Raw genomic sequence first — 24,646 nt, 5'->3', positions numbered from 1 at the left:
GGCAGAGTGCACGGAGCACTCAGGGATGCCAGCGTGCTGGCTCCAGGCGGGCCTTCCTGGGAGCAAAGCACCAGGTACTGAGAGCCTCTAAGGGAGCACTTGGAATCACGAGAAAGAGAAACAACGGTGACAGGGCCTTCCAAGTCCTGTGCAAGAGACTTCCCCGGGCCGGCCAATCCTCAGAAACCAGAGTCTACCGGAACCACAGGCACACAGTCTCGCCCACGAGGTGCGCCCACCTGGACCCGTGTGGGGCCCTGCAGCTCAGCCAGAGCAGCCAACATACAAACCAGAAACCCCCAAGTGCCTGCTGAGGAGACGTGGTGCTCGCCCACTCACCAGTGTGTGAGGTAGGGGTGAGGGGGGTGGGAGGAGCCACTTCCTGGGTGCCCCGCAGGCGGCCAGAGGCCGTGGAGGGGAGGCCGCGGGCGGCTGGGTTTCGGGAGTGCCTCAGCCGCTCCTCTCGGTCCCGGCGCTCCCGCTCAGCATCATCAGCGGCCCGGCTGGCTCCCTACGAAGGAAACAGGGTAAGACCAGACTGAACAGGATTTGGTGGAAACAGGCTGTCCCCTGCGACTCCAGAACACACCAGGCGCACTTGGACCTGCTGCTAGAGAAGCCATCCGCAGCAACGCAGCCGGCCGGGAAGAGGCGGCTCTCCCTCTAGGACAGCAGCCTGCCCCTAGACCCTGTGAGCGCACGCACGAGGTGTCCCTGACACGGAACTCCAAACACAGATGGGAACTGGGTGGCCTCTCCCCACTGAGCATCCACACAGGGGTGAGAAATCGCAGGAGATCAGGTCAGCGGCGGGCCCGATGTGCTGGTGTACAGGGGATCCCAGAGGCACGCAGAAGCAGTGGCGTCTGGTGGGCAGCGGGCCCAGCCAGAGCCCAGACTGCCAGCCCCAGGGCACATGTTGGGCCAGCGCCCATGTGACAAGAATGCAGGCAGCCAGGTCTGTCCTGGAAGGCCCGCACGGTGGCCACCACTTCACTGGCTGTGCTCCCAGCACAAACAGCTAGTTATACTCAGTGAATGACGAGTAGTTATACTCAGTGAATGACGAACCAGAGGAGTAGGGGGGGGTGCAAAACCCGCCACGTTGTTACAAACAGCGCTGTAATGCAGTCTGCAAAGGGCAGCCCACAGGCCAACTTCAGCCACCAGTTTCTGTAAATGAAGTTTTTCAGCTGCAGCCACACCCACCTACGACACACAGCGCCCGTGGCAGCACACAGCTCAGTGCTTGGACCACCATGCACACACCAAGTGGACATGACTCATTCTCCGGCCCTTCCCAGAGAAGGGTAGCCAGCCCCACTGGGAGGGGAATGATGCCAGAAGAGGGCCCAGACTCTGGGCGATGTGGGGTGGTGCATCCTGAGCCAGCCCACCGTGGGGCACCCATCTCCCCTGTGGGGCATCACCTCTGCACGTGCCAACGCCACAGGACCAGTCTGTCTGTCTTATGCCCTCCAAAGAGGAGGTTCTGCTCCTCCGTCAGATCTTGTTACCTTGGAAAGGTTCCAATTTCTGTTTTAAAAGTTCATAACTAAGGAGAACAAATTTGTAACAAAAGATGAAGTTACAAAAAACCCTGAAACTTTCTGGCAACAGTGTCTGAAAATTAATTACTCAGGTTCATATAAGAGATTCAGGGTGGGCGGGCAGATTTAGAGAAGAAAAACATCAGAGCTCAACTTCTACACACGGTCACACCCAAACACCTGTGCCCATTTGATAAGCCAGGTACCAAAGTCAGTGACAGTCTAGCACCCCTCCAGGCACCCACTTGCTGGCTCACCTGCACAGCTGCGTCGGAAGGAGGAGGGGCAAGAGGTGACCGCACCTTGCCGAAGCCCTTGGCCATACCCTCCCGCACAACACGCTCTCTGGACCCGTGCCTCAACATCACAGGCAGTCACAACCACGGTGCTCTTAGCCACGTGGACGGTGATAATAGAAGGACCTTCCAATTAAAGATTTATCACTCAAGTAACAGCCTTGGTTCTGGGCAGACTTGCACCTGCGAGACATCCTCTGCTGGCTCCAGGGGGCCCAGCACCGACCAGGTGCCGCCTCTGCTCTCCCGATGGGTAACTTGCTTCTCAGAACCTCCCGCCCATGGTGGACTCCACCTAGGCCACAGCCCTCACAGGTACGCTCGGCTCCCCCAATGCAGCGCATGTGCCTTCTAAAGCCTGCACCTCGTCCAGCAGAGGCCTCTGGCTGACCGGTTGTTTCCCCTTCATACCATGATGTAAACGAGCTGGTGGCACACTTACAAATTTGAGCATGTTCCAGTCAAACACGTAGTCATAGGAGAAGCCCTGGCGGTGGAAAAGATTCCTGAAAAGCTGCCTCAGGTAGGAGTAGTCGGGCTTGTCGTCAAAACGCAAGGAGCGGCAGAAATTCAGGTATGTGGCAAACTCAGCTGTAAAACAAGAGACTCAGCGCTAACTAGCAATACCTGACCACTGACATTACTGCCAACATCCATGGTCGCACTGACATTACTGCCAACATCCATGGTCGCACACTTAAGACGGGAGACGCAGCATCAGAAACACTGGTCATGTTGGGAGGAACCTTCGTTTAAGGAAACCCAGCACCACAGAGCACAGCTTACTTCCAGCTGGGGCATTTCTCCACAGGAACAAAGGGAAAGTCCCTGGGTCATGGCCCCGGAAGGTAAATGAGCGCTGGGGACAGAAGGCTGCCGCCAGCTCAAGGACAGGCCACTGACCCACTCTTCGCTGTCTGGGAGTTGGCCTCGGGGGTGTGCCTTGTTTGGCTCCCAGTGCCCTCCCTGACCCTGGAGACCACGGGCTGGCCCGGCGCCTGCACTCGAGGACACGCACAGGGGTAGCTTTTACACAGCACTTCAATGGGGGTGGACATCTTCTTCTCACTGATGCGTTCATACTTCTGCCTCTTGGTGGCTGCCTTCAGCCCCTGCCAGGGCAGAGAGCCCAGATTGAAGTACATGAGCACATAGCCCAGTGACTCCAGGTCATCTCTTCGAGATTGTTCTGGAAAAAGATGGAAAATAGGTCAAGGACAGCATGTGTGCGCCTGCAGCCACAGTGCCGAGAGCCCAGACACACTCTTACTGTGAAAATGAACTTTTGAAACCACAGAAAAATATTCTTGGATTCTTTGTTTCACCAGCAGCTGTCCCTGATGTGCCTTTAGGAAACTGTGACACCCTTGGATGAGTGACCCCGACGTTACAAGGACTGTCAAAAAGCCCAAACAATCATTCACTTGCCCCCACCACACCTCACAGAGGGTTTTCCAGAGTCTGGAGAACCAGCCTTTGCCACAAAGCACTGATGACAGCCTCTATGCCAAACATGCTGACCACTCCCAGGGTTCCCCCAGGAGGCTGCCCCTTCCCTGAGCCAAGAGATGGACGTGCCCAAGGCATCCTAGTGAGCAGGGGCACAGGAGACCCCACCACCCACGGGCTCACCGATTCCAAGATGCGTGTTGATGGAGGCGTACCGCGCCGTCCCAGTGAGGTTTTTGTTCTCGCGGTAGGGGATGTGCTGGTGGGTCCTGGCGTCCCGGTACTTCTTGGCCAGCCCAAAGTCAATGATGTACACCAAGTTGCCCTTCTTCCCCAGCCCCATGAGAAAGTTATCTGGCTTCACGTCTCGGTGGATGAAGTTCTTTGAATGAATGTATTCGATGCGACTAATCTGTAGGTGGGGAAGTAATGACAAGATTGAATCCCAGCAGCAGCCTCGGGAAAGGCATCTGCTTGGCAGAGTGAGGGCCGTGCCCTCAGCTGCACGTCTTGCAGCTCTCAGCCAGAGCAGAGTAACTCAACAACCAGGGAAGGATGCTGACTGGACCACCTTTAGTACCCCAACCAGGCCCGGGCTTTTTCCCTCCTTGGCTCTCAGGGGGCTGGACCCACGGCAGCCTGATGGGACCACCACTCCCAGACACGCATCTACACCAGCAGTCCTTCCTGCAGGGTCCCACCAGGAAGCACACACAGGATCCTGAGGGAAATGGAGCCATGTGGGGTGGTCTCCAAGCCCAGCCCTCACGCATGATCCGGCACCAAAGATTAATGTTCTCGCTCAGTCCCTGGGCGCTAACAGGCATAAGACAAGGACAAGAGCCCCTGAATGAGCTGCCAGACTTCTGAGTCACAGCAAGCACGTGTCAGGGGCCCAGCTTCCCTGTCACCTCAGAAAAATGGATTCTTACCATCTGGTCAGCAAGCAGCAGGACAGTTTTGAGGCTGAACTTCCTCGAGCAGAAGTTGAAGAGATCCTCCAGGCTCGGCCCCAACAGCTCCATCACCATGACATTGTAGTCTCCCTCTGCACCACACCACCGGATGGTGGGGATGCCCACTGCAAGAGAAACCCGCCATGCCTGTGCTTGCACGCTGGCACACACCCCACGAGACACACCATGAGGCCAAGACCAGGCGGGCAGCGGCTAGAAGTGACACCAAGGAAAGAATGGAAGGCCAGTGGCAGGTGGGGGGAGGGGGGAAGTGAGCAGACCAAGAAGGGCTCCTCTGAAAAAAGCTGAGTCCCCATCCGCCCTGCCCCGCATCTCCCGCCCTCCCCATGAATCCGAATCTGGGACCAGCACAGGCTCCCTGTGGTTAATCAAAGTCTACACTCTGTTCAGGTTTCCTTGGTTCCCGTCACACCCTCTCTCCGCCCTGAACATCACATTTCCCCGACACCTCTGGGCCATGCTGGCTCTCCCGTCCTTGGTTTCAGGTGGCCCAGTAGTTCTGGGGGTGCTGGGACCCTCCCTCCATCGGGACACGTCTCACGTTGGGCGATGGGTTTGGGGAGGAAGACCATGGAGCTGAAGGCTTCTCATCGCGTCACTCAGGGGTCCCTGCTCGTCACCGAGGATGGGCCGTGACCCCTGGCTGGGGTGTGTTCATTGTCCTCAGGGCGTGTGACTGTTCTCTTTGGGAAGACCATGCGAACCCAAACTTCGGGCCGGGGTCCTGCTCCGCTTCTTGAGGGCAGAACATCTACATACAGTACTCAGATTTGTCTCTTCCTTCCCGTCTACTCATTCAATCACTATTTGGTGGGATGTGGGCCTGTGGGTATCCACCTTCTACTCTCATCTGTACTGAGTCCCCCGTCACTGTTGTGAACACTGAGGGCTGGGGCCCTTGACCAAAACTAAGTTTTTAGTTCAGCTTTCTATTTAGTTGTGATACCAACTAGGCAACTCCCTTTCACTTTGAAAATTACTTAAAAACGTGTTACATGTTTCATGAGAACAAATTAAAAAAATAGCTAAGTTACACAGCAGAATGAAGCAAAGGTCTTTAGCCCACCACCTACCCAGACCCAGGTCATTCCTCATAACTACGCCTACCGTTACACACCTCTCTCCACTCACTCCTGTACTCCCCACAGAATGACCCATCCAGGACTTTATCATTCCCTTGCTTTTAATAAAGAAGGATGCCGGTTTAACATTCAGCCATTAGAAAGGATAAAGTCTTGTCATTTTAGACAACATGGATGGACTAGAGAATATCATGCAAAGTACAATAAGTCAAAGAAAAAGAAATACCATAGGATTCCATTTCTATGTAGAATCTAATGGACAAAACAGGCAAATAAGAAACATTCATAAATACAGAGTAAAGTGGTAGACTTGCCAGAGAGGATGGAACAAAATAGGTGAAGGGTATTAAAAGGTACAATCTCTCAAGTTATAAAATAAGTCCAAAAAAAAAGAAAAAAATAAAAAGGTCACTAGGATGAAAAGTACAGTACAAAGGGAATACAGTCAATAATACTATCGGGACATGGTGACCACATCCACCATAGTGAGCACCGTGTAATATAGAGGCCTGTCAAGTCACTATGTTATACACCAGAAACTAATATAATGGAATTTTATATTTCTAATTGTTGTTTTTCTGCTTTTTAAAAAATATTTTTTTTTATTTATTCATGAGAGACCCAGAGAGAGGCAGAGACACAGAAGAAGCAGGCTCCCTGTAGGGAGCCCGATATGGGACTCGATCCCAGGACCCCGGGGTCACATCCTGAGCCGAAGGCAGATGCTCAACCACTGAGCCCCCCAGGTGCCCCCTACATTGTTTTTTAAGAAGTATGCCTGCTGTATAGTCTTCCCTTTGGAGAACAGATCATAATTCATCTATTCTTTCATTTGGACTATCTGGGTTTGCTTCATTACAGACGGTGCTACTAAGTACACCCTTATTCATGTCCCCGGATGAAAATTCTTCTACACCAAATTCTTATTCACATCCTGTTTCCCCAGGCACATGCCTACAAACACAGAGCACAAGTTGTCTGACTCTGCAAGATAATGTCACCTTGTTTCCTAAGACGGAGAGCCCACTCCACACACCCACCAGCAGTGAGCTGGTGGAAGCAGATCGGTGACTCTTCATCAAAATGCAGTGGGTGTGAGAGAGTGTATCAATGAACTCTCAATTTGGATCTTTCTTCCATATACTTACTGGCCACAAGCTGTTCTTTGAAATGTCTACCCATGTCTTTCGCAATTTCTGTATCAGGTAGTCTTTTGCCTATTTATAGCCGTTCTTTAAAAATTCTGGGTTCTGGGGCTCCTGGGTGGCTCAGTCAGTTAAACATCTGCCTTCACCTCAGGTCATGATCTCAGGATCCTGGGATCAAGTCCTGTGTCAGGCTCCCTGCTCAGAGGGGAGTTGGCTCCTCCTTCTGCCCCTCCCCCTACTTGAGCAAGTGTGCAAGCACACTGTCTCTCAAATACATAAATAAAATTTTAAAAAAATTCTTGGTACTAAACCATTGTTGCTTTTATGTGAGGCATTTTTTTTCTTTTGGAGCTTTTTGATGAGAAATTCTAACAAAGATGAACATATCGATCTTTTCCATTATGAGTAATGTGTTTAGTATAAGAAACCCTGAGTCAGAAGCAGATACTATTATTAAGTTACTCTACATCAACCAAGATGGAGTAATGGGGGCCTAACTTGCCCTGACATCCACAAAAACAAGAAGACTGAACATAACTCAGAACATGTGGAAAAATGGTTTCTAAAACACTGAACATGAGACAATGAACAACACCCAGGCCTGAAAGATGGGACACAAGCTGCGTGGGCCATAGGCTGCCCCCTTCCTGCCTCAACTGTCAGCAGAAATGCAAAAACTGAACAGACATAAGTAACTTGACTTCATCCCATAACTAGGCAGAGAAAGAACCTGAGGAACAGAATAAAATACCAAGCAGGTGAGCAAGTAAAATTCACAACGTCTGCCGTCCAAAGATTACCAGGTATGCAAAGAAGCGGAAAACATCCACACTGAGAACAATCAATTGAAACTGGTTCAGATGTTAGAATTAGCAGAGAAGCACAATAAGAGTTATGATAGGGATCCCTGGGTGGCTCAGCAGTTTGGTGCCTGCCTTCCACCCAGGGCATGATCCTGGAGCCCTGGGATTGAATCCCACATTGGGTTCCCTGAATGGGGCCTGCTTCTCCCTCTGCTTCTCTCTCTGTGTGTGTCTCTCATGAATAAATAAATAAAAATCTTTAAAAAAATAGTTATTATAGAGGCATCTGGGTGGCTCAGTCAGTTAAGTGTCTGACTCTTGATCTGCTCTGTGCTTTGCAAGGAGTCTGCTTGAGATTCTCTCTCCCCCCCATCTCTCCCTTCGTGTGCTCTCTAAAAATAAATAAATATTTTAAAAGTTATTATATATTCTAATTATATTCCATGTCAAAAAAGCTACAAAGGGGTGGCATGGAAAATTTATACAAGACTCAAATCTGGGACACCTGGGTGGCTCAGTGACTGAGCATCTGCCTTCAGCTCGGGTTGTGACCCCGGGGTTCCAGGATTGAGTCCCACATCGGGCTCCCCACAGGGAGCCTGCTTCTCCCTCTGCCTGTTGTCTCTGCCTCTGTGTCCCTCATGAATAAAATCTTAAAAAAATAAAAAGACTCAAATCCAACTTTTATAGATGAGAACTAGTGTCTGAGATTAGATGGTGCAAAAGAAAAGCTGCATGACTCGAAGGCATAGCAACAGATACTACTGGAAAAGCAGCAAGAACAGCTTCAAGCCACCTAATACCTATATCACTGGAGCACTCAGGAAAGAGGGAGGAGGGGGCCAGAGATGTTGGAAGTAGCTGGATGAAGACAACAAACCCACAGATGTAAGCTAGGCCGACCCTACACACAAGGGCCACAAAAAACATCACACAAATGTCCACACTTGCTAATAAAATCACTAGTGATAGAGCATCTTGAAAGCAACCAGTGGTTGAAAAACCACGTTACATAAAGAGGACAAAGACCAGGATGGCTGCAGACTCCTTGTCAGAAACGAGGCATCTAAAAGAACACAGTGGGGCAACATGTTTCAAGTACCGAGGACAAAAAACCTCCAAAAACCAAGATGAATGAACAGATTTTCAGATATAAAAAAGCTGAAGAATCCATCAGCAGCAGACCTGCACTGCTACATATGGGAATGGTCACCCTTCAGGCAGAAGGCAAGCAATGCCAGGCAGAAGTGTGGGCCCACACAAAAGGATGGAAAGCACTGGAAATAACAACAGAAGTTCACATATAAGATTTATAAATCTTTTTTTTATATAAAGATTTTATTTATTTATTCATGAGAAACACAGAGAGGCAGAGACACAGGCAGAGGGAGAAGCAGGCTCCCTGTGGGGAGCCCACGAGACTCGATCCTGGGACTCCAGCATCACACCCCGGGCCAAAGGCAGGAGGAGCTCAACCACTGAGCCACCCAGGTGTCCCTCACACCTAAGATTTTTAAAAATTACTTAAATCCCTTTAAGAGAAATGCATATTTGGGACATCTGGGTGGCTCAGTGGTTGAGCATATGTCTGCCTTTGGCTCCGGGTATGATCCTGGGTCCTGGGATCAAGTCCTGCATTGGGCTCCCTGTGAGGAGCCTGCTTCTCCCTCTGCTCTTCCTCCCCCTGCTCGTGCTCTTGCAAATCAATCAAAAAAATTTTTTTTAAAGATTTATTTATTTATTCATGAGAGACACAGAGAGAGGCTGAGATATAGACAGAGAGACAAGCAGGCTCCGCGCAGGAGCCTGATGTGGGACTAGATCCTGGATCCCAGGATCACGCCCTGAGCCAAAGGCACCCACCCAACCGCTGAGCCATCCAGGCATCCCCAAAAAATAAAATCTTAAAAAACAAAAGAAATATAAATAAAATACTTGATTAATCCAAAAACAGGCAAAGGAGGAGGGGAGACAAAAACCAGCAGTAAGATGGTAAAAAAACAAAACAAAACAAAAAAACAAACCTGGCCTGTCAGGAACCACATCAAGCGTTAAGTCCTCCCAACACTGCACACAACAGGTTCTAAGGAGGACACCAATTTTTTTTAATTTTTATTTATTTATTTATTTTTAATTTTTTTTTGTTTTATTTATTTATGATAGTCACAGAGAGAGAGAGAGAAAGAGAGAGAGAGAGAGAGGGGCAGAGACACAGGCAGAGGGAGAAGCAGGCTCCATGCACCGGGAGCCCGATGTGGGATTCGATCCCGGGTCTCCGGGATCGCGCCCTGGGCCAAAGGCAGGCGCCAAACCTCTGCGCCACCCAGGGATCCCAGGACACCAACTTTAGACAGAAGGGTGCACGGAGCTGGGTTCACACGGGGTGCAGCAGGCTACGGAGAGCATTTCTGGGGATGTGCCTGTTATTTCATAAGGATAAAGGCCTTACTTGTGAGGAGAATATTACCACTCCATACATTCATGCACCTAATAGCAGAGCTAAAACATGTGAAGTAAAACTGCAAGGAAGCTGGCAAAACAAACAATTTGATGGTGTCCTTAACAGGCCCTCGGACTCTCCTCAAGTACACCTGGGCCGGTTACCAAGACATACCCAACGATGGACATTAAACAGACCTGGAGTTAAAAGGATTCAAGTTGTACCAAGTATGCTCTCAGATGACAATGGAATTCAGTCAGAAATAACAGAGTGCTCTCCGGAAAACCCCCAAATATTTGGATGCTATATAATACACTTTAAAATAATCCGCCTATCAGGGAGAAATCAGTAGAGGAATTAGAAAGTTTTTTGAACTAAATAAAAATGAAAACACAACACATCAGGGTTTATGAGACCTGCTCTAGGGGCACCTAGGGAAAAATCAATAGCAACCAAATGCCTCAGAAAATAGCAAATTAAACCCAAAGTAAACAGATGAAATGAAAATGATCACAGGAGTAATCAAGGGAAAGGAACATAAAGAAACAAAAATTACTGAAACCACATGTTTTTTGAGAAGATTTTTGATAAACCTCTAATCAGACTGATGAGGAAAAAATAAGAGAAGGCGCAAATTAGCAATATTGAATGGATTCTACATCTATTAAAAGGCTAAATAGAGGAACATTATAAACAGCTTTATGTCAGTAAATTCAGTAACAGATGACACAGACAGTTTGAAAGACACCAACCATCAAAGTCCTGTCACTGCTGGCGGGAACGTAATGGGACAGCCACCTGGAAAGCAGCTGGACTTTATTAAAAGGGAAAAGCATTCACCTACTTCTGATTCAGCCATTCCACTCCTAGAAAAGATATTTACCCATGAGAAGAGGAAATAAACGTCCATGCAAATACCTACACAAACATTTACAGCATCTTTGTCAGGAACGCCCATGAACAGCTTTCTCAATCCTCTACTCTGGGCACTTCTTGGTGCATGGGGAGGACTCTTGGAGGTGGGGCAGGCTTTCTGGAGCAGGAGTGTGGCCAGGCCACAGCTGCAGACTCGCTGCTGTAAGCTCACAGGCATCGCTCTCAGAGGCACTATGTCACTTCTCACTGTCCCAAAGAACTTCGCCCGGGGTCCCACATTCTCAGGACTCCAATTGCCCTGACCCTGTATAAATGACAGATCTTGATGGCTTCTAACTGCTCTTGATGTAATAAGCATTCTGGTTTTACGTTCCCGTATTTCTGGGTGATGCTCTCTTTCTGTACCGGGTTCTCTCTCGGGGCAAAGCCATTTCAGGGAGGGAGTCAGCAGCAGCCCAGGACTCTGGAACAGGACTCTGCTCTGCCATTTCCCCAGCATGCAGAACTACTTGGGGTGCGCAGGAACCACCCCATTTTACCAGGGCTGCCCTGTGACTTGATGTCTCTCTCCTAGAAGATTGGGCACTGGTCTGAACAGGAAAGGTGTACAAGGGGGTCAGAAGGCGCTGAGAAGCCCCGACTATGGTATGTTGGTCTGCACCAGCAATGGACTACTATTCTGGACCCCCAATCTCAGGACATGGGCTCCCTTCACTGGCTCAGTCCAGCCTACCAGCACATCAGGGTCCGTGTGTGTGTATGAAGCAAAGCCCCAGGGGCACCTGGGTGGCTCAGTGGGTTAAGTGAAGCAATGTCCCAAATCCTTAACCTTGAACAATGCTGGGTTTTCCTACCTGGGCTTCCAGAGACCTCGATGTCCAAGGCCAGCACCCTGCCACAGCAGTGGTTAGTGCCATGGTGGGGAGTATGATGGAGTGCACTGGGACCAGCCGTGCCTCATTCTGGTTTCTAGCCACTCCCTTGAATTGCTGTGTCTGTTAGGCCTGGAGGACTCACAAGGTGCCGGCTGGGTTATCAATAGGCAGCCTGGCTTGTGTAAACAGAATGAGCTGGTCTTTCTCCATGTTCTTTTGGGGTTTTATTGTTCACCAACTTAAGTATGTATGTGTATATGTTGAAGGGGGCGGTGTCTTGAGCCATCTCTTCTTGGTGCCCCTTTATTCTGTTTCCTATTTGGGCCAATCTTCTGTTTTAAAAGCTTGCCTCCTTCCTACCTTATTCCTTTCTCTACCCACCCTGTCCCACACAAAAGCTCGTATACTCTTACAATTCCTGGGTTGGCTGCACAATGCTTAAATGATTCGCACAAAATTCTGAAGAAGCCAGAAACGTTCCATCCCCTGCCCCCAACCTTCTGAGTCAAAACTGTTCTTTGTCATGATTCATGCCAAACATGTTGCTGTATTTAGAGGGATCAAACCTCTTTCAGTCTCTAATCCTAGGGAAAAGGTGTGGGGTGGGGGACTGGGAAACCAAGAAGGGAAGATGACTGGACCTCCAAGTTACTCAGGAGCATCCCTGAAGGTTTAAGACATGCATGTCAAAGGGGCCACAAGATGGTTTAGTAGGATATGGTTGACTGTAACTCCATGTTTAATGCAGGAAACCAAAGTTTTCTGTGGAATCTTGAATTTCTGGGGAAGGAGAGAAGCTTGTGCCTATCTGCCTTCTCCCAAGCTTCCTCCTGCTCCTGAATTACAGGAGACTGAGCCCCTAGTTTTAGTGACGCCATCCCTGGAGCATACAGATGTGATGGTGGGATCTGCGACTGCTGTGTAACACACACACACACACACACACACACACAGCAACCCTTTCCTTTTCCCTCAGAAGATACAGAAGAGACGGAATGGTACCTGAGGGGACACAGACATCTTGTAATGGATTGGTACTGGTGTAATGAAGTGAACCGATGATATGTGTAGTGAGAGCCAGCTACCCACCAGAGGTCCATTCCTTTACAAATAACAAGTTTTATTTCTTCCTCTCCCACCCTTATTTTTAAATGCTCTTCTTTGTCTTCGGAGCTAGAAAGGGGACCCCGTGCCATGCTAGAGAGGAAAGGTGATGACGAGACCAAAGAGGATGTGGCTTCAACAGAAGCTCAGATGCCAGGCAGCTGGGAAATAACCTGCAGGCCAAGGGCCTGCCTGCTCCATGAGACACAATTCCACTCTCAGGCTGTGCACCAGAAAACATGATCAGGTGCTACTGAGGCACCGTCCCCAAGAATAAGAGGCCAGAAGCAGGAGCAAACTGCTTAGAGACAGGAGATTACTAAACAGCCATGGCACAGGACATCTTGGGAGCATGTGGGGTCAAAAGTAAAGTTGAATGGTATGTGAAAACCATACCAAAGACGTTCATATGTTGCACATGTGAGGCAGATGTGACTCAAAGACGCACGGAGTCCGTTTACACCGCTGAGGTGTTCCAGTGGCGGCACCATTTCTCCTAGTAGTCGATCCCAACGTCTTGTTACCCAGCATCAGGGAGCAGAGAGAATGCAGTAAAGGCAGAGCGCCCTTGCTCTCAAGAGTTCTCTGGTGAGAAGATGCTCAGCTTTCTGTGTAGCCTGCTTTGTCCTGAGCAGTCTAGATATCAAGTGCTGAGGCCCCAGGAAGCAATCAGCCATAAATCTATCACAAGCATGTTCCCACTGCCTGTCCGCAGATGGGGACTCTGGTGCCAGCACGATCAGAAACGTGGAAATGCACACTACTGCTGGGCCCATGCAGGCAAGGCTGGTAGGGCGAGGGCAGCAGTGACCAGCATGCTACCCCCACCCACGGGCCATTCAGATAGCAAATGGGTGGCCTAGTGTCACTACGTGTAGTTCTCAACACTTGATGGGAGTCCAAAGATACCAAAATCTCTGCTTGGGGGTGAAAAACTAGGCGACGGGAACAGGCATATGCTTTCCATTTTTACTTATGAGAAATTCCAGTATTTGACATTAATGCAAATAAATACAAATTTTCACAAAGTTTTTGGCAACTCAAACCTAAAACAACCATAAACAAACTGCCAAATGTTTCTAGACAAGGTCATTACACTTTCAAAAACAAATTACTTATGGGGTGGCTGAGAAACAAAAATCCTTAGGCAAGGATGCCAGGGGCAAACTCTGGACCATGGCTTCTCCCTCAGGGCACACTGGAACTGGTACGCGAGCACCAGGTGGGGCTGGGGTCCTGCCGCCTCTCAAGTAGGTGGGAGCAATGGGTGTTCACTTTAGGATCAGTTCCCACATATTACATATGTTCTCTGCTATGGGAACTGACCAGGACACAGGACGAGAGAAGGGAACTGGGGGACTCAGCCACTTCTACCGTGAGGGCCATGCGTGCTCAGTGCTCACCCTCACTGCCAGCCCAGATTTTATACAAATGGCCCACTCCACCCTCCCACACACCACACCCGCCCTGAGCCTTGACCAGAAGCAGCTGTGGACTGAACAAATGTTCTCTACTGAGAGGCCACCAAAGAAGGGATGGTCCAAAGCCACCCTGGAGACATCCAGATGAGAAAGAGCAGTTGATGTCTAAGCAGGACCTGGCACTCTACTGCATTTTGAGAAGAACATAATGTCTCCCCAAGTCATTTACCAACACATCTAAGCAAGGTTTATTCCTGCTTTTCCAGGCGTTTAATCCACCATTGCCAGCAAACTTGCGGCAGGTAGAAGCATCTGGGGCATGGTGCTGACTGCCAGGCAGGGCAGCTGCATGCCTCCTCAGGAGCAGAGCTGCTATGCAGCAGTGGCCTGGGCACGACGATGCTCAGGTTCAAATCTCTGTCCTCGGGCAAGTTCTGCGTATCGATTTCCTCAGTCAGGACACAAGGCTGGCTGACATGTTTCTGCACAGGACTGTAGTGGCAGCAGACATGCCAGTGTCTGTAAGTGGAGACCAACTCCTCCCCTAGGCGGCCTGCTTGCCTAAGTGCCGCTCTCTCTAGCCAGGCACAGCACCACTGCCACAGGCCAGGCAGTATCTAGACAACCCTGCACAGCAAGCTACAGAGTGCACGGCAGTCTCAGCTCCCTCCTATGATGTATCCGCACATGCAAGCAAGCCCAGGATGCAGCATTAAAAGCACCTAAGAACCACAGTCAGAGATACTTGCCGTCCCTTCACCACAACCAAGTGGTCTGTGTGTATTTGCATGAGATGTAATGCAGAAGGCTGACCTTCAGCAAGAGGACCCCTGCATCCTGTCTGCAGCCCCAGCGGCTTCATCTTGGTTAGGAGGAATTCACACAACACTACCAGAATCATGGACTCTGCGTTTCTGGACATCATCTCTTTTCAAAAATTGGTATCTTTACCTTTTTTTTTTTTAAAGCACCTTGATAATATCCATTAAGTGCACATTTGAAACAGGAATAAAACTCAATCTACAGGTGGAGGATGGCAAGAAGGGAGAAGATCCTAGGTTTTTAGGGTCCGAGAGAAGGGGCACAAATCTTAACGCAAGGATTCAAAGTGAGATGCAATGCTGCAGCTTGGGCCCTCAGGCCTGCCGCAGACGATTGTGGTTCAGGGACAGAGAAATCCCATCCTGAAGGGAATAAAGTCTTCTCTGTCCAGTCTCTCTTATCCAATTCCTATTGGGGTATCGGCTGACTGTCTTCTTTCCTTTTGCCCTCTGGCCCTCCAGCTTGCAAATTCTCAGAGATGCTGCTTGTTAACACTCAACACAACTTTTAACTGGAAGCTTTATTCAACCCCCAGCATCAGGCCCTCCCCAACCACGAAGGCCACCTCCCGAGTCATCTCCTTTTCATCACCACCTGTTAAGCTGTGTAGACTGTCCTTTTTTTTTTTTTTTTTTTAATTTTTATTTATTTATGATAGTTACAGAGAGAGAGAGAGAGGCAGAGACACAGGCAGAGGGAGAAGCAGGCTCCATGCACCGGAAGCCCGATGTGGGATTCGATCCTGGGTCTCCAGGATCGCGCCCCGGGCCAAAGGCAGGCGCCAAACCGCTGCGCCACCCAGGGATCCCTGTGTAGACTGTCCTTGATGCCTAAGAAGCCGGCCTTCTGCTGAGGGTCACCAGAGGGCAGACAAAATGGCTGGGTCCTCTGCTGACCACTCCCTGGGGCCCACAGGGGCCAGGACATTTTTACCAATGGCCTCCTCAGGCCCCCAGAAAGCCGAGATGGGACACCCTGGACCTCCTCTGTGAAGTGTCCTGAAGGACTGTTTGTGTTGCTCTGATATGTATGAGAGACATGTGTTGCTGTGTAAAGCAAGAAATGTTGGTTGCTAGTAGCAACACAGATTAAACCACTTTTGTGGAGGAAAGATGCCAGAGTGAAATTAATCCTCCCTTCTCACCTGAAAAAACGCAATTCAGACTCTGAAGACAAGCTTTCATTTGCAAGGCACCGAGAACACTCCAAACTATGAAAGTACCACAGAAGCTTCTGCCACGAAGGGTCTCCTAACAGGATGAAGTGCAGCCATTCTTCAGACACAAAGCCTTCTTCCCAAGGGGAGCTTCTTGGGGCAAAGCACGGACATGTCCTTCCTAATGCTGAGGTGTCTTCAGGACTCTGAGACGCCCAAGAAAAGCCCCGCCTGCTCCCTTAGCTGAACTATCTTAAAGTCCAGAGAATTCTAAAAGTTAAGATCAGACATCAGATACCCTTAGGCCCAAGAGAAGGTTTCGAAGAATTGGGACAATAATTGAGTTAGAAAGGGACACAGAGATCACAGAGTTCAAACTCTGTTTCACTCAGGAGCGTCTGAAGGGACTCCCCACCAAAGCTATGAGCAAACCATGTGACCGAGGTGGCATACCTAACAATCAGGAGTGTGCCTGAAAAATCACAATTTACACAAACCCTGAGTTCAAAGACACGACTAGTTAACATGAGGCTACGGAAAAGCAGACAATCATGCTTTATGTTGAACGAGGCCTTCAGTAGGCCTCTTGGTAGCTGAAGGAAGCCACATGACTGAGTCACATGTATGGACGTTTCCCTCCCTTTCCCAAATAAACCAGAGGCTATGCTTCATGATCCATTCTCCCTCATCAAATACAACCCTGGTTTTCTTTTGAACAGGTAAAGGGCATACCTCCTCCCTGCATCATTTTGTAGATTTTGCTCTCAATGTGGAGCTGAGGGTGTTTGGTTTTGACACATTCAAGCTTGATGGCAACTTCTTCTCCTGCAGCAATGTCCGTACCTTGGCAAAAGAGAAAAACCACAAACATTAATAATCTGGTGTCCACCACCTAACGCAATACTATAACACACCACAGACCTTCTGCTCCGCTTTCCCCTGTGAGATGGGTGTCGGTGGTTGACAAACCCTGTGGAAAAACCATCATTACTTTCACTTTTTAAGCAGGAAGTCTTTGATATGTATAGAAAAGTCTTATTTAGTATTCCCTCACCCACTTCCATATGTCCCACTCTGATCACGTCAATAGGGGACCCAGAGACAGGGCAGTGCATTTCTCTCTGCAAGGACTCCCATCTTTTCTGCCCTGAACTTTCCTGTCCCACCAGCTGGTGGTTGGCCCCTGTATTCACCTACCCAGGGCGAAGCAGTTCCAGGGTGACTGTGTGTGCTCCCCATTTCTCCATGCTGCCTGGATAGGCCTGTGTGGGTGGGTGGGTGTGGGCCTTCCTTTTTACCAAACACCCACGGCTTCAGTCCACCCACCCTGGGTGTTGAGCCGCATAAATCTCAGAACAGTTAAGGCACTTCTCCAGTGGAGCTGGTTCCCCCAAGGACACTCTGCAACCTTCTCCCTTCCTGGGGAATAGGACACTACTGTGCATTTCTTACTGATACTGGACCAGAAGGGTGGACTCCCCTTTAGAGCCCAAATGACACTTATGCAACATGTACCTGTCACATACCTTTTGTTAGTTTTATGCTAAAACTAACAAAACATCAGCTAATACCTCCTGATAACAGCCTATGTTCTATCTCTGCTTTACTTCAATTAAGGAAATGCAGATATGACAACGCCCTGCCCCAGGCTTCACACACAAATGCTCCTGAGCTCCCATTTGACCCAAAGCTGTGCCCATGAAACCTTCCTCAAGAAGCTTTAGCTGAAGAGAACAGGGAAGAGTCTTAACCTACACCTAGCTCTCCCCCAGGTGCCTTGTAAGTACAGGTGTCCCTTATCTGCAGTCAAACTCGGTCTGCAGACAGATGCTCCTGTGCCTGCCCTCTGGTCAGGTCAGCAGGAGCCTCACGCCACGTCACACACCCGCATCACTTCCCTCCCGCCCCTCGTCACATCGGCACTTCACCACTTCACAGGGTCACAAGAAAGGGGAGTACAGCTCAGTAGGATTTTTGTGAGACCCTAGTTACAGAACTTTATTTACAATATGTTGCTATGATTGTTCTATTTTATTATTAGCTATTGTTGTGAATCTCTCACTATACGTAATCTATAAACATTATCATGAGTAAGTATGTCTAGGAAGAAACAAGGTATACGTAGGGTTTGGTATTGTCCATGGTTTTAGGCATCCCGTATGGGTCATGAAATATGTCCCCTGTGGATAAGGATGTCTGCTGTACAAACCAGTTTAATCCTTCTCAGCAGTATGTTTATCTGTATTGGTTCCAGCAGTTCGACAGGCCCGGGACATTTCCTTCCCAAGGAGATCGTAGCATTGGACAAAGCAACCTCAACTGACTGGTTTCTCTCTCCCCAAGTTCAGGGGAAGAAGTGCAGTCTATTTCACAAGACGCTTGCAAGGGAGGGTGCGTTAACAGTTACAAAGCACTTTGAGATTCCCAGACAAAGGCATTAAAACCACAAGCAGCCTGCAGGAACCCTGCCTGCTGTTGTTCATGTGTCCACTAAACACCTAAGAACCCCCAACGTCTCCCCCAGACTACCCAGATGGCTCCAAGAAGTACAGGGCTTCTGGTGGGCTTGAATCCAAAACCATGGTAATAACCAGCATCTGACCACTGCAAGTGACCATTCTAGATTTAAGAACCTCATTTACCATTCCACAGAGATTCTTCTGGGCACTCAGAAAGAAGACAGGTAATACATTTTGTTCTTCCTACCCGCATTTGCGATGATCTATCCAATTACAAGAGAAATGACTTCATCGTAAATGTACTGTGCAAATGAGAAATGCACTGGGAGTTCCTGTGAGGACCTGGACTCCGAGCTGAACCCGCCAGCCCAGGAGACACAGAGAAATGGATGACTCAGCTTACTGGTTACATCAGCAACTCTGTTCCCCAAAGCATGAGCAGTGGAGCCTTTAGTGAGAGCATTCTTGCTCCGCCAACTACGTCAGCATTGTCACCCTTGCCATGAAGCGGGTCTTCAATGACAAGACAGCCTGGACCAAACAGACTACCTACCAGACCACCACCTTCAAGAGGGCAGAGAACATTCTAGCTCCACCCTATTGTGGCAGATAATGTAAACATCTGGCCATCAATCCAGCAATACTGACAGGACAGTCTGGGAGACAAATAACCATAAGCAACTCTAAAACTCAATTTGAATCCTATTCTCCTATCATGGTGCCAATCTTCCTGCTGGACCACACCAGCAACAGAGTCAGCCTCCCCCAAGATCACACCAGCAAAAACACAGCCAGCCTCCCCCAGGAGCACACCAGCAAGCACAGCCAGCCTCCCCCAGGAGCACACCAGAAAATAGGGCCAGCTTCCCCGAAGACCACACCAGCAAACACAGCTGGCCTCCCCCAGGATCACACCAGCAACAGACCCAGCCTCCCCCAAGATCACACCAGCAAACAGCCAGCCTTCCTTGGGATCACACCAATGAACAGAGATTGCCTCTCCTAGGATCACACCAGCAACACAGCCAGCCTCCCCCAAGATCACACCAGCAACAGAGATAGCCTCCCCCAGGATCACACCAACAAAGAGGGCCAGCCTCCCCTAAGATCACAACTGTGAAGCTTGCCTCAAGTCTGATGAACCAAAGAGGAGCTGGGCTTGGGCTCTGCAAATAAATGTGATAACAGCATACACTCTGGATTGCTTCCCAGCAAGGTCTGTGCCCAATGGGTAGACGTACCAAGGAGCCCAGCTTCAAGCACTGTGCATTCCACGAGAAGCAAACATCACAGGCAAAACCAAGGTCCAGTGGTCTAGGGCCCTGTAGCCCTGCCCCACCTCCTACGGCTGGCATCACACCTCATGCTTCCCTGGCAGTCCTGCTCCAAGTCTAGTGCTCAAACCACCACCTGTCCACCTGTCCAAGTGGGGGTGGGGGGGAACAATACAGGGCAGCAAGAGAGCATTGAGGAGATCAGAGCAAAGCGATGTTGCTACATTTAACCTTACTTTACAAAAGTAATGGTTTATGGGGCAGCCCAGGTGGCTCAGCAGTTTAGCGCCACCTTCAGCCCAGGGTGTGATCCTGGAGACCCGGGATCTCCGTGTCGGGCTTCCTGCGTGGAGCCTGCTTCTCCCTCTGTCTGTGTCTCTGCCTCTCTCTCTCTGTCTCTCATGAATAAGTAAATAAAATCTTAATAAAAAAAAAAAGGTAATGGTTTATGAAGAATTGGTAATTACAAAACCTGTTCCTTCAGCACAACTTCTATAAGTACTTCTAGATAGGGAACAAGAAGTTAGAAGACCCCACTGAGCACTGGGTTTCAGATTCACAAGGCAGTCAATCCACAGTGTCCGTTTACACTTAAAACAGTTTTATCTCACTAACAACCTCAGCCCCTCCAGCAGCTTAAGCAGCCCCACCCTGTCAGACAAGAGTTCCTCTCTCTAGGCAAGGGTGTTATTCTGTTAGACACAGGTTAGTGGTGATCCTAGGAAAACAAAATTATGTCTCTCAAGTTGAGCAGACAAAATCAGATGATGAATTAAGTGAACCGAACCCCAAGCCTGAGTCTGTCCTGGGACAGCTGTCCTTAGGCCCAACTCCCAATGAGGATTGTCTTATCAAAGAAACAGGGAGAGGCCTCTGGGCAGCCAGGCAAAGGTCACTCTAAACAGGGCAAATGTTGACTAGGCAACTGATGCAGGATCACAACCTCTCATTAGGGACACTCAAAGCTTAAGCTACCACCCTAAAGAATGAAACCAGGTGACCAGGAAAGCTTCAGACAGTGCAGGCAACTGGTCTTCTCTCCCAGCCAGCTGGCCAGCCAGCCACCACTCTAGAACCCCTACTGTGTGCCAGACATCCTTGCATGGTGTTCCTGAAGAAAAAGGAAAGTCCATGAGAGGGGAAAACATGAATATCGAGTATGAAGAGGTTACTAAACTTTAGCTCTCTATAGATGTTCATGTACGTTACGACGGCAGGCTGCACAGTCCATCCAGGTAACACATGCAGAGAGGAGGCCATCCTCTGATAAATGGAGTGACCCCAAAGGCCAACACGGACAGGAAGAAAACCTACATTCCATCAACCATGAAAGACAGGGGCGTAGGTGGGTCCGAGGACCCTTCAGCCAGCCTCTACAAGACAAACATGGATGACAACAGAGAGGACGGGGGCTTGCAGACACTCTGGAACACTGGATGAACTGAAGAGGGTCTGTGCTGACTGTAGCACCACCACCCGCCTGGCTCTAGCACTCTTCTCCACACATCCTCTTCTTCCCTCAGCTCTACTGGTCACACTGGGAACACGTGGTCCACAGTAAGAACACTCCCTCCCTGTTTTCAAATGTTATTAGCAGGTATACAGGAGGTACACTGTCTGCAAATGAAAGGGCTTCTGATGTCCAGTGCCTCACAAGACATCACCTCCAACAGCAAGGGGCCAAAGCACGTGGAAGCTAAAGCTGATGAAGACACAGGGGTGGGAAGGCTTTGCCTTATGGCCAAAATAGCAGGTACAGGCAACGTTTCGCATAAGCACGTATCGCACAGAATACAGGAACTCTGAGGCCTTTGCACCCTGCCCTTCCTGACAGCCTTCGGGATCTGGCAAGCTTGGAGGTAAATAGAAGATGGGGACCACACATTTGGGGGTCCATCGTGGCCCAAGTGCAGTACTTTCTGAAGTCCAGGCACTGGAGAAATAGCCCATCTTTAAAAGGGCCATGTGGGATGGACTGGAAGAACTGGCAGGGCACAGGGCCGCATGACCATGTCAATGCAGCAGGCGGCCGGGAAGGCAGGCCAATACCGGGCCCTCCTGGTCCACGAGGCACTCAGTAAACTGAAAGACGGCCTCCCCTCCTCGCAGTTTCAAACCTCTGAAAGCACACAACAATTTCTGTCCCAGGCAGAAATCCAAGACCCCAAATGCAGGATCACAACACAGGGAACCTACCTGGAGAAGTCGAGTGTTCTGATCAATAGTAAAATGACAGCAGCAGAAGTGATTTAAATTGTAATCACAGCAGAATACATGGAACCTAACCATTTTCAAGATATGAGGATGCAATTCCTTAACTAATGCCTTTACCTACAGAGGAGGAACTATGGTAGGGATGACTCATTCTGTTCCGTGGTCTTTGGGGCAGCCATCTTTGAGTCTCACCTACAGCTGGTGGGGTTCCTCAGACCCTGCGGTCCAGCCACATCTCTCAAGTAACAAGATCACCTCTCCTCTGTGGAGCAGCACTCAGCCTGAATGGACCCCCGTGGGGGCCCAGAGCCCATGCTGACGGAAAAGATCAGCTGTGGCCTAAGTGCACCTCAACAGGCCGTGCGGGTGCTAGGAGCGAGGGTGTGAGACTGAGGAGAGACCCCTCTGGGACAGGTCAGCCTGAGCCGTGCATCAGGTGCCGCCGGTGTGCCTAACACAAGGGGAGGCCCAGAGGGCACCACGGTGAATAAGCACACGGGGCTCCCTGCACCAGCTTCAGAAAGCACAGAGCTGGCTAGCACCTGAGGACAGAGAGCTCCAAAACAAATACCTACTTTTTGATGCCCGTGTAAAGGTGACGAATGCATGGACTTCTCAGGACAGCTCCTAGATCCTAGATTAAAACTTTGGCCAAATTTTACTGTTCTGGGAATAACGCAAACAGTTTACATTCACCCAGCAAATTTCCCTAAAGGAACGCTGCTCAGAAGGCAGCCAGCAAACTACTGGAGAGAAACGTCTGTGAAGTGTGTTTTGCTCAGCAGGACAGTAAGGCAGAGGGCAGGCAGGATCAGAGGCATCTGTAGGGCCCGGGACAGGCTTGCTCTGTGGGGTGAGAAGGCACCAAAAGCGGTAATGAACAAACGTGTGCACTCCTAACGCCGTCAGCCCCGGAGGTGCAGCTGCTCCGGGTGACAAGACGGGAGGCCGGGTGGGGACCCCCTGAAGCCACTCCTGACCCCTCTGACAGGTACATAGCCCAACAGAAGCAGCAGGGCAGGGGCTCTGCGCAACATCGGAGCGTGTTTACCCCAGACTTGCGCAACAGTCCCTCTGCGCACACAGCCCCGCCAGGCTGTGCGTCCCCAGGTCCAGGGGGGTACCGGCGACAGCAAAAGTTATTTTTAAATCCCCAACTTGAAGGCTCAAGCCGACCGTTCACGTTACACGTGCATTTCCTTGCACTGCAAATCGGAAACGATCCAGAACTTTCCAATCCCATTTTTCTTTCTTTCTTTCTTTTATTTTTTTATTTTTTACCCCAGATGTACCTGGAGAACCGTAACGGCCAGAGGGACCACCTCGGGAGTAGAGAGCGCTTTACTACTTTATTTGCCTCTAATTTTTGCCCACACCGCGACGCCGACTCCGTCTGCGCTCCCCCAAATCCCAGTCTGGCTCCGGCGGAGGCACCCCGTCCACAACTTGGATGCGCAACATGTCCTTCGGGGGCCGCTCGACGGGGCGGGGGACCCACCCGGCGGCCCCGCGCCCGCCCCGGCGCCGTCAGAGCCCGGGGAGCCGCCGAGCTGGGGCTGCGCCGTCGCACGGGCCCGCGGGCCGCGGAAGCCTGAGGCCGGCGCCCCGACCCCCCCCCCCCGGGCCCCCCCACGTGCCCGGGCCGCAGGGGGCCGCACACCCGCCCGGCGGCCTTTGTCTGCCCGCGGGGGACACCCGGGCGCGGACAGCGGGCGGGGGTCTGGGGCGGCGCAGGGCCGCTCCCGGCAGCCTGGGGCGCACGTCCGGGCAGGCGCCCCGGGGCACGGCCGGACCCCGCGGAGGGGCTGGGGGCGGGGCGGGGCGGGGCGGAGGGGTGGGTCCCGGTCACCGCCGCGGGCCAGCGAGGGGGGTCCCCGGGGCGGAGGCGGGCCGCGGGGCCTCGCAGCGGGGTCCGGGCGTGTCCGGGGTCCTGGGCGGGGGTCCCCGACCCGGGGGCGGGGGGGGGCGCGGAGGGCGCGGACGCCGGTCCGGGGGCGGCCCGGGCTGGGGGGGAGGGGCGCCTCACCGAGATAGATGTCTCCAAAGGAGCCGCTGCCGATCTTCCGGCCCAGCCGGTACCTGTTCCCGACTCTGAGCTCCATGGCGGCGGCGGCGGCGGGTCCGGCTCGCTCCTGCCCTCCCAGCCGCTTCCTGGGTCTGAGCTCGGGGAGGCGGCGCCGCTGCTGCCGCTACGGCGGGTCGGGCTGCCGGCTCCGCCCCCCTCACGGCCCCGCTTTCACCATCGCTTTCCGGCCGCCCCGCTGCTCCCAGCGCCTCAATACGGGGCGGATGGGACAGTCCGAGCGCCGCCGCCCCTGCTCCGGCCCCCGCCGACCCCGCTCGCCCTCTCCCCGCCGCGGATGGACTCGGATCTTCCGGGCCTAAATCCCCCTTCAGCTGCCCGAAGGAGCCGCCGCCATCGCGCTGTGACGTCACTTCCCCTAGCAACCCGGAGGGGCGGGGCCGCGGCTTCGGACGGTGGGGCGGGGCCTGGGCGGGGCCAGGGGGCGGGGCGGGGCCAGCGCGCACCCGCGTCCTCGAGAACCCCGGGACCCCGGGGCGGTCCCCTCTTTTCGGTTTGCCCAGCCGCCTCAGCCCCGGGCTGCCGGGGGTCCGTTCCACGTGCAGCCTGCACGTGCTGGCGCAGGGGCTTCGTATGTCCTCGCGGGTGCCGGGGAAGCCAGCGACTCCCCGCGACAC

The 24,646-nt window shown here is 51.4% G+C and overlaps 1 protein-coding gene across 3 annotated transcripts in view; it reads right to left on the bottom strand.

Moving 5' to 3' along the window:
* CSNK1D (casein kinase 1 delta) overlaps positions 1–24,375 on the bottom strand; it is a 34,444-nt gene extending 10,069 nt beyond the window's left edge. For all 3 annotated transcript variants that reach the window (XM_025468399.3, XM_025468402.3, XM_025468401.3), the window contains exons 1-7: positions 23,973–24,375; positions 16,732–16,842; positions 4,228–4,376; positions 3,479–3,707; positions 2,865–3,035; positions 2,289–2,437; positions 340–511 (exon numbers count right to left, since the gene is read on the bottom strand). In XM_025468399.3, the coding sequence (XP_025324184.1) occupies positions 340–511; positions 2,289–2,437; positions 2,865–3,035; positions 3,479–3,707; positions 4,228–4,376; positions 16,732–16,842; positions 23,973–24,048 (1,057 nt within the window). In that variant the 5' untranslated portion in view covers positions 24,049–24,375. The remainder of the gene's footprint in view (positions 1–339; positions 512–2,288; positions 2,438–2,864; positions 3,036–3,478; positions 3,708–4,227; positions 4,377–16,731; positions 16,843–23,972) is intronic.
* Positions 24,376–24,646: the final 271 nt, after the last annotated feature.

The sequence above is a fragment of the Canis lupus genome, chromosome 9 (genome assembly GCF_003254725.2).
Source record: "Canis lupus dingo isolate Sandy chromosome 9, ASM325472v2, whole genome shotgun sequence".
NCBI classification, from domain to species: domain Eukaryota; kingdom Metazoa; phylum Chordata; class Mammalia; order Carnivora; family Canidae; genus Canis; species Canis lupus.
The sequence above is the reverse complement of the archived record's forward strand: the minus strand, read 5'-3'. Positions and strand labels throughout refer to the sequence as shown.